The sequence below is a fragment of the Cicer arietinum genome, chromosome 3 (genome assembly GCF_000331145.2).
Source record: "Cicer arietinum cultivar CDC Frontier isolate Library 1 chromosome 3, Cicar.CDCFrontier_v2.0, whole genome shotgun sequence".
NCBI classification, from domain to species: Eukaryota; Viridiplantae; Streptophyta; class Magnoliopsida; order Fabales; family Fabaceae; genus Cicer; species Cicer arietinum.
Window position 1 is genome coordinate 55,968,788 of NC_021162.2, and position 10,410 is coordinate 55,979,197.

At 29.0% G+C, this 10,410-nt stretch overlaps 1 protein-coding gene and 1 pseudogene across 1 annotated transcript; one reads left to right on the top strand and one right to left on the bottom strand.

Moving 5' to 3' along the window:
- Positions 1-2,674: 2,674 nt before the first annotated feature.
- On the top strand, positions 2,675-5,334 carry LOC101493711 (F-box/kelch-repeat protein At3g23880-like). The gene is made up of 2 exons (XM_004492334.4): positions 2,675-3,990; positions 4,932-5,334. The coding sequence occupies exon 1, from the start codon at positions 2,756-2,758 to the stop codon at positions 3,986-3,988; it is 1,233 nt and encodes a 410-aa protein (XP_004492391.1). The 5' UTR covers positions 2,675-2,755; the 3' UTR covers positions 3,989-3,990; positions 4,932-5,334.
- A 1,708-nt stretch (positions 5,335-7,042) lies between these two features.
- LOC101494030 (uncharacterized) lies at positions 7,043-8,619 on the bottom strand (annotated as a pseudogene).
- Between the last annotated feature and the right edge of the window lie 1,791 nt (positions 8,620-10,410).

Here is a 10,410-nt window from a genome sequence, read left to right on the forward strand (position 1 = left end):
TCTTCTATTTTGTTGTAGATTGTATTTCTGTTTAGATTTCTAATGGAATGGCACGAGCTTCTCTCTGTCAAAAACAAAAACAAGAAGGAATGAATTATGATTCAATTACAATTTACAATAAGTAATAGATCACAAATGCTAAGACCGGTTTGTAACATGCTATAGTAAACATATTAACACAAGTTTTGAGAAAATATACCTTAGCCTAAGATCTACACGAGCAAAGCAACGTAATCCATCCATATATCAACACCAAACACAGTTTTGTCAACAACAAAAAAACACAAGACATGGCTGGCAAAGTTAGCATCAGCATATCACAAGAAAAATGCTGAATCTTATGAACACCCAATACACGAAAAGCAAGAAATGAACTATTCTAAATTGGCTATTACCTGTTTATCCTTGCTAAAATTTTATTTATAATCTTTTAAGTTTAATTGAATTATAGTTTATATCCTTTAAATTTAACTCAATTCTTGTTTAGGTTCTTTAAGTTTATTTTATCTCAATTTGATCTTTTAAATTAAACTATGTTTATATAGTTAATCATTTATCTTAATTTCAACAATAAATAGTTCAATTAAAAACTTATGATTATTTAAAACTCTATCAAATGTTGCAACAAACAATGTAACAACATGTTCCTCTTACTAATCATTCAGAAAACATTCATCAAATCTTATAAATAGTCTATATTATTGATTTTGTCTACAACAATTTAAACACGTTTATACCTTTAAAACCAAAATAATAAAGATCTATCAATATAATTAATGTCTTTTAACTTCTTTAACATGCAAAATAGTTAAATCTATCGATTTGTTACGATATTTCGATTAGATCTTAACATTTTATGATAATAATTTGAGAAAATTTTCTAATTCAAATGTCTGAATGTATAATTTAATATATTTTAAAGAATAATGATACAAACGAATGTAATTTAAAGATCAAATAGGAAAAATCAAATAAATAAATAAACGTTAAAGGATTTAAACAAAAATTGAGTTAAACTTAATAGATTAAATATATACTTTTGTCTTTATCTATGTTTGGTTGGTTATTCGTCGTATCAAAACCCTACTTGTTTTGCTCCACTAAAATCTGCCCCAAGCACTTGCGAGAAAAATATCACAATTCCTGTGACACATCTCTCAACTTCAGAAAAACAATCCCATATGCCAACAACAGAAATGAGCTCTTTTTGTGTGATGATGAAAACAAAACAGAGAATAAATACTGATGAATGATAGCAATGATCACCATTGACAACTATTTAATGGTCACGTATTTAGATGAGTGATATCATAAGTACTAATCAGGAATTCGTGGATCTTTAACACCGAAATGGTATCACTAATTATAAAATATTCTCTTAATCATCTATTGGTAATGGTAACCATTAAAATAGTGAACATGTTTTGTACCCAAAAAAAAGTAGTGAACATGTTAAATATTAAAATTTGGGACATCGTTGTTAGTTATTGTAAAATTTGGGATATCATAAATACTAATCAGGAAATTCGTGGATCTTTAACACCGAAATGGTATCATTAATTATAAAATATTCTCTTAATCATCTATTGGTAATGGTAACCATTAAAATAGTGAACATGTTTTGTACCCAAAAAAAAGTAGTTGAACATGTTATATATTAAAATTTGGGACATCGTTGTTAGTTATTGTAAACATTTGTTATTAAAAAATTAAATCAAGTTGTCCCTATTATTATTTTTAGACTAAAAAGTGGTTATATTGTTTTTAAAGACTAAATGTAGTCTTGCTATTTTTCTCAAACATTAAAATGAATCTTCGATCTAAAAGTATTTTATCTCATTTAAGAACAAAATATGCGACTTATTGACTTAAATATATGATATGATGTTTTTTTTATGAAAAATGATACATGTTTTTAAGTGTTATGATTTACATGTAGAAAAAACTATAATGATTTAATTATCACAAAAACTGTTATGGTTTTATTTTATTTAAAAAAAAATCACATTTTTTTGTCATTTTTGAGTAACACTTACATTTTTTTTATTTTTCTTTATTTATTTTAATCAACTAACTTTTAAAACGTTTATAAATTATCTTTTATCTTTTAATACATATATTAAGTTATCATTTTTCTTTTGTCTCCTATTAAAATTCTTTATGTTTTAATATATCTACAAAATTATTTTAAAAATGTTGGTATGTCATTAAAAGTAATGATTGACAAATTTATTTATAATCATATATTAATTTAATTGATAAAGTATAATATTTTGTGTCTTTTGTCTACAGTTCAAATTTTATATGTTTTTTTGCAATTTAAATGATACACATTAAACTGATTATGATAGAAATTTATAAATTATTTTTATTTTATGTTATAAAGATCATAAACAATCTCTACATTAAATCTTATTAATATTATTAATATCTAATAAATTTTATTAATATCTAATAAATTGAATCTTATTATAGTTGGCCCCACTCTCTATGCACAAATGATCTCTACATTAAATCTTATTAATATCTAATAAATTTTTTATTTATTTTTATAATATCTATAATTTTAATGTGAATATTTCTTATTTAAATAGTCTGTTTTTTATATAAAAAAAGTGTTATTGTTGGGCCCACCCTCTGTGCACAACGATCCAATTCTGATAGTTTGGATCGTCTCTCTCTCTCTCTCTTTCGGTTTATATAAGAGTTATCACTTTCTTTCTGCTTACAGTTCGTTTTGAACTTCAATCAAGCGATGGATATCATTCCCAATGAACCATTGCCGACGCCGGTATTCATTCCCGACAATCTCATCGCCGAAATCCTATCATTCCTTAATGTCAAATCCATCCTGCAATTCAAATGCGTCAACAAATCATGGAACACTCTCATCTCTGATCCAACCTTCATCCAAATGCATCTTAAAAAATCACCACAAAACCCTCACCTCGCTATATTTTGGAATCACCTCGACCATTATAAAGTCGTACCCTTCCCCTTTCATCGTTTACTCCAAAATCCATCCATCAAACTTGACACCGACAATTTATACCCTCTGAACGACTTCTCCCAATTCAAGTTGGTTGGTTCTTGCAACGGATTGCTCTGTTTGTTTTTCAGTAAAACCAAATATTTTCCCAATGAAACTACGACCTACTGGTTTCGTTTCTGGAACCCTTCCACGAGAATAACATCTGAAATGTTAGGGTTGTGTGACTATACCGTCGATGACGATAGAATCTATGGTTTTAAATATTTTAATTTCGTGTTTGGTTACGTCGAGTCAACTAAAACTTATAAGGTTGTTGCTTTTCGTGTTGAATATGATGAAAAGGATAATAAAGCTTCGGGAAAAAGCGAGGTTAAAGTTTTCAGTTTTGATCATAATTGTTGGAAAAATATTCAAAGTTTTCCTGTGATTCCTCTTAATTTGTTGGGTATTTGTAATCATCGTCGTAGTGCTGGTGTGCATTTGAGTGGCACTGTTAACTGGTTGGCTCTTCGCGATCATTTATATCCTTCTTATGCATACAGCTTAATTACCAGTGTCCAGCAATTTGTGATTGTTTCGCTTGATCTTTCGACCGAGAAGTACACACAATTTCTGTTGCCTTTGGGATTTGATGAAGTGCCATTTATTCCGCCAATTCTTAGTGTTCTGAGGGACTGTCTTTGTTTTTCTTATGATTCCAATAAAACCGAATTTGTTTTATGGCAGATGAAGGAGTATGGGGTTCATGAGTCTTGGACTCCATTGCTTAGTATTAGCTATCGGAATATAAAAACAAATTACATTCATGATGATTTTCAAATGACATGCCTTTATATGAATGATGATAAGGCAGTATTTGCATTTGGCGATCGTCACTGGGCAGTTATATATAATATGAGAGATAAAATTATGGAGGTAGTTGAAGTTGTCAACAAAGATATAGACTGGTTCTCTGGTGCAAAGGATTTTGTAGAAAGTTTGGTTTCGGTTAGTTGAAAGTAAGTTTCTCTTAGAGGGTTCACTTATTTTAATTTATGTATGTTTATTGTTTTGGTACTGTTGTCATTTTCTACCATTAGATTGTATGAAATTTGTTTATGATGGCTTAGGTTGATTGCATTGGTAATTGATTGATTATGTATTGGCCAGTGATAATGGTTTGACAATGTATTAGATTGAGTGAATTTGTTTTGATTTTATATTTATTATAAACTAGAAGATGAATTCTTTCAAAGAGACTAGCTAGAGCTTGATTCCCCTGAACATACTTCATTCTCTGAATTATTCTCGTACGAAAATTGAAAGACAAATGAAATAGTACTTGATTTGGAAGGATAATACATTGTCCAAAATTGAGGTGCAGTAAAAATAACAGTGAAAAGTGGCAGTGGGAAAAAGGATAATGAGGAAGTGACATGTATCAGAAAACTTGGTTAGATTTATGTTGATTGCGTGATATTAGTCTTAATGCATGTTCTGGTTTTTCTCTAAAAAATCTGACTTTGACCATGTTAAATTCTTCAATTCTTGTTTGAATGATTGTTAGAACTGTCTAGATAATATCAGCTTCGATTTAGTTGATTTACTATTAATATATACTATTGGATATTCTTCTTGATCTGATTTTGTTTAGGCCAGTCCAAGCACATGCACAATTGCACATTGGTTTTCGAAAGCTGAGAAATATAAAATTTCCGTACCAGATTAGAATTAGAATAATATTGCAGTAGAATTTGACCTTTAATAACACAATCCTTGTGTCACCTTTGTTACAGGCTTGGATTGATAGCATCATGGTTGTAGCTAATATATTTATTTGTATACATATGGTTATGGTTTTATTTATGAGCATTATGAATTCATTTTTTACTTTGTGTTTACATTTTATTTGTGTTTTTATTTTTCTGTTATAGTCTAATGCGTATTTTTTGACTGTTAGATTTGCATCCCCAAATACAAGCACATTGGACATTCTTTATGGAGAGATAATTGGAGATACAAAGGAAGGTGAAAGGCATTTGATATCATTAGAGGAAGATGATGGATGAGACAATCAGTTAGTTAGATTACTTACAAGGATCCAAGCATAAGAATTAGGAAATAGAAAAAAAATACATTTTCCATTTTCTTAGATGCTATAATGCTAAGGGGCTGAACATCTGATCTTTGTGCTGGAATGATTTTGTCATATTGTTTCATGACTTAGATGTTGAATTACTTTGATTTTCATTTATGATATGTCAACTTATATATTGGTTTATGTAGGTTATTGGACCAAACTTTGTAATCAATTCTTGTGTTTCATTCTCCTCTCCCAATCTTGATTGAAATTTCTTTGTTGATTTCCTGGACTGTTGATTTAATTTTTTATGCATGTTATCGGTTCTGGTTGTGCAATTGTGCTGCATAGTTATGGTTTTATGCAATCAAGTTTCTGAATAATTGTCTTTTGGCTGCTGTGTTTATTTCTGTTTTATGCGATTCTACTCAGCTGTATTTTAGCGTTCACCACCCATTTATTTGATGGCCAAATTGGTTTGCCAGGTTCACTACCAAACTGAACGTTCCCCAGGGTTGTTTTGAGGAAGATTTGTTATTGAAGTAAATTTGTTAGTTGAGTTGTTTTAAGATATTGGTATAAATTAGAGAATACAATGAAGCTGGTTTGGAGAATATAAATTTGGATAAGTTGCAGATCTACAGATGGATATGGTTTCACTTGTGAGCATTATGAATTCATTTTTTACTGTGTTTGCATTTCATTTGTGTGTTTTCACTTCTAGTCTAATGGGTATTTTTTTAATATTAGATCTGCGACCCCATCTTCAAGCACATTGGGTCTTATTGATGGTATTTCAGTTTATGTGTACATGAATCACGTATATGATGTTTTTGTTTTTATCTGAGCAGAGGTTTGTGTTATAGTTAAAGAGTGCTAGTGAAGATATTAAGTTGTTTATCAGGTCTGTTCCATAGTTTTTATTTTTAATTTATTTTTATGATCTGTGTATGTAGAATTAAATTGTTGTTGATTTAGCATTTTACAGGATAAGGAGATTCCAGCTTGGTTTCCTTTCCTGAAAATTTGGTTTGATACATTTTCTTCAATTTATATGTTTTTATCATCTACCACATCTAATGAGGCCATAGTGCTTGACTACTGCCTGTGGATTCTGTTCTCAGTTATGTTTCCACATAATTCAAGTTTTTCCCTAAATTTTTTTAAAGAAAAGTTATTAGCTAAGAACATTGTTTGGTCCAAACTCTAAAGAATTTTCTTGTATTATTTTAGGTTTTGTTCTCTTAAAACCACTTTATTAATATTTACTGATTATGAACTTCTGATGTATTTTTAACATTTGTAAATTTAGATTTGTTCAAAAGAAACCAATCATCACCAAGTTTTCTTAGGGAATATCATGTTAGGAAAGAATTGCTATCTTCCAAGCCTGCTTGACAAGTTGGTTTAGTTCTAATTTAAGTGTGTATTATTAATAGGTTTTGGTTGTTTTTCTCATTTAAATTTGTCAGAGCAAACACAAATACAGTTGTCAAGTAAGGAGAAACCAAATACAGTTGCACATATAACATATTGCATCATTAAAACTTGTTGACTATGGAAAATTGTGATGGAGATTTAGCCTTTGATGTGGCGTGTGGAATCCTTCGGTTTATTGTAAAACAAAGATTAGAGGGATGATTATCGACCAGTTTGGTGTTTGATCCGTACAAGACCACCGGAGACGGCTGTCAGTCGCTGGCGACGGCAGCGAGCAGAGGTCGTTGGTTGTTCAGCTCTCGGTGGAGAGTCTCTACAAGCACTTTGATGTCCAAGTTAGTAGGAGTCGAGGGAAGTGAGAAGTAAAGAGTAATGCATACCTTGTTTATAGGGGGAGGACCCCTCTTATAGAAATTTCCCGGCGGATGAAGACGTGGCGACAGTTATTTCATTGCGGCTGTCGTCACATAACGGTTCTGAGTTCGGTCTTGAACAGGTGTAATTGTAATTGATTTAAATTCAAAATTAGATTAAATCATGGATACTGGATCTATTATAAAAGTCTACTGTTTAAATTATTTAACAAATAATGCATTACATTTTTTTCATTGAACATATTTGGAGCACAAACAAATTCCAATGTGAAAATTTGCTGAGTAATATAAATCTATATCAACAGTGTGCCAACAAATTATTGTTTCTTCTACAAAGATTATTACAATAATCAAACCCCAACACATAATTCATTCTAAGTTTTTGCCATCTATGCAAAGATAAAGTGAAAATTCACGAGACCAAGAAACTTTGTTTACTGGGGAGCAGGGGCAAGTGCTGCAGGAAGTTCCTCTGACTCACCAAAAATAGGGCCAGGTGCAGCTCCGGAGCTCACAAGCTCAGCCATAGCGCGGTGAGGGTTGGTCTTTTGGAGCTCACAGAGGTCAGGCAAAAACACCCCTACATAGTATCAAAGCTAACTTCATTTCTGTTTATGCTAATTTCAACAAAACAAAAATAATACAGAACATAGTCCTCTACAAATAATAATTAAAAAAAATTATAAAAATGTTCTCCTACAAGAAAATAATCCTCTTTATTTTATTTTTTTAAAAGAATGACTATGTGTACCTTGATTAAATTTGAAGTTAAAGTGTTAGATGGTAAGGTATCTTGATGCTTTCATAGTGAAAAGTGAACATGAACAAGCATTGCCATGTATTTAAGCAAAAAAAACTATTGTGACATGCGGACCCTTTTTTTTTCTTTCTAGAAATGAAACCAAGAAATTAGGACCAAAAAAAAAAAAACTTAAGATTCTTAGTACGTTGACATTTCAACCATGACTCATTATTTGTTTGTTGAAACTTGAGACTACACTCTTGAAAGGTTCTTCAAACAAGGTGACAAAAAATTGAGTTTTCAACACTAATCAGTAAAGTCCAATTATCTGAATTGTTCAAAATAAGTTAAAAAGAAATGCACTTAATATCCAAACATTATAACCATGCTCATGCATATATAAAATTTTGTTACTAAACAAAATGAGAAATTTCTTACCCTCTCCAGCAGCCAAATTGAAGTAAAGGTCAATAATGTTGGGGCAATTCTGGAAACAAGATGGTGAACAAAGTTTGGTTGTGAATTCTGGCTCAAGTTCCTTTCAACTCCACAAGCGTTAACACATTGGTTTGTCTCTATGTATTCCACCATTCTCTCCACCACAACTTCTGATGTCCTACATTGGTATTCTACGCCACCGTCCGCGGCCTTATCCGTCTCCAACAAACACCGTTTTCCCGATGAAGCTATTGAGAAAGCACATAGATCCTCATGCAACTCCTCACACACAATTTCAGCTGAAAATTGAGAATTAAAACTCATATCATTCCAATTATTTAAATTTTAAATTTTAAAATTGCATTAGTAACTAGACATTGGAAAATATTTAAAAGAGTATATATATAGTATACGTACCTAAAGATGCATGGATAAAAAAGGAACAAAAGAACATAACCAAAGGTAATTTGGATGAGAAAGACATGATTTAAACTTTAAAATACTGGATATTATAAAATTTATGGAAAAGGCATCAAAGATTTGGCTATAAATAGGTGGGAAATGTTGCCGGTAATGGACGCATTAAGATGGCTCATAAAATAAGTAACATTCGGTTCCACCATATTTCCTTTTCTTTAATCAAATTTTAAATTAAATATTACCAACCAAACATAGACTTTTTTTTTTCTTTCTGTTTTTTAAATAGACAAAACCAATGCACTTTTAAGTCATTTTTAACCTCAAACTATTATACAACATGTCATTGAAAAAGATTTAGACGTATTAGACTGATCTAATTAATTATACAAATAATAATATTTATAATAAATTATAAATTTAGTCCCTAAACTAACATTATCTCACCAATTTCCTAAATTTTTTTTTTCCATTTATCAAGTTAATATCTAAACTAACATTTTCTCGTCAACTTAGTCTTAACCTATTAAAAACAACTAACAGGGCTCTCTTACTCAAAACAAAAAAAAAAACTATTTAATCCTTTCGTTAAGTGGTCGTTAGTAGTCCTTAAATTATAATAAATAAATAAAACAATTTAGTTTCTTAAAGTACAATTATTTTTTGTTAAACACACTATTTCATCTTAAAGACAAAACAATATTTAAATTAATTTTTTATATTTATTCTAAATTATCACATTAGATATACGATTAATAATTAGAAAGAAAAAAAAAACTATTAGGCCAGAAAAAATAGTAAACCAGTAAAAACTAATCATAAAATTATATTTTTGAACTTAAATAAATGTATTTTCACCAATTATGAAAAGGAAGTTCACATTTACTCATTTTTCTTCTTCTTATTGTTTATTGATTTTTTGGTTTTCTTTTCTTCTAATTTTAACTACTTTTCTGGTTATTGTTATTTTGTTTGGAACTAAGATGTAAAGCTCATTTTCAATATTGAATAGTTACAAACATTAATGAACCAAAAGTTACAAACTTAAATCGAATCTAAATATTAAAGTTATTAAGTAAATATTGTATATTCAGTGGGACAATTTAGAATATATGTAAAAATTCAATATAAATGTTGTTTTGTCTCTATGATGTATTAGAGATGAGACAAGGTGAAGTGTTTAACAAAAAAAAAAAATTGAACCTTGACGGACTATAAATTGTTATTTTCTTATGATAGTTTAAGGAGTATTTTTATAGTTTAGAGACTCCTTATGACTAAATTGATTGATGGAGAAATAATTTAAGAACTTTTTAATTAGTTTTTTTTAATTAGTTTTAATAGTTTAGAGACTAAATTCACGAGAGATTATTACTTTATGGACTAAAATGACTATTTATTATAATTTTTATTACTATTGTTATAATTAATATTTGTACTTTGTGTTAAAAGCATAATTTTGTTAATATTTTTTTGTAATTTAAACAAACTTATTTACATCAGTTTTTACATATTTTAAGATATTATTATAAGATATCCTAAAAAATCTTTCAAGTGTGATTTTAAATAAGCTTGACTTTTTATGCATCATGTTAGGTTATGGCATTTTATAAAACTTATTAAATTAAAAATGTTAGATTTTATTCTATATATATTGGTACAAATTCCATACTTATATTTTAATAAGTAAATTATTGTTCGGACTATCTTATTATCATCCATTTGGTCACAGTCAACTGTTAATTGCATTATTTTATATTTTTTTATGTATGATTCTTAATTTAAATTTTATTAAATTCACATTTCTATTAAAACTTACTATAACAATAAAATATGTATTTTATGTTAAAAATTATCTAGAAAAATCTAAACTTTTTCTATTTATTAATAGATTTTATTCAACTTTCTGATGTCAACTACTGAAAACAACCGTGAACTAGTTTTGCAA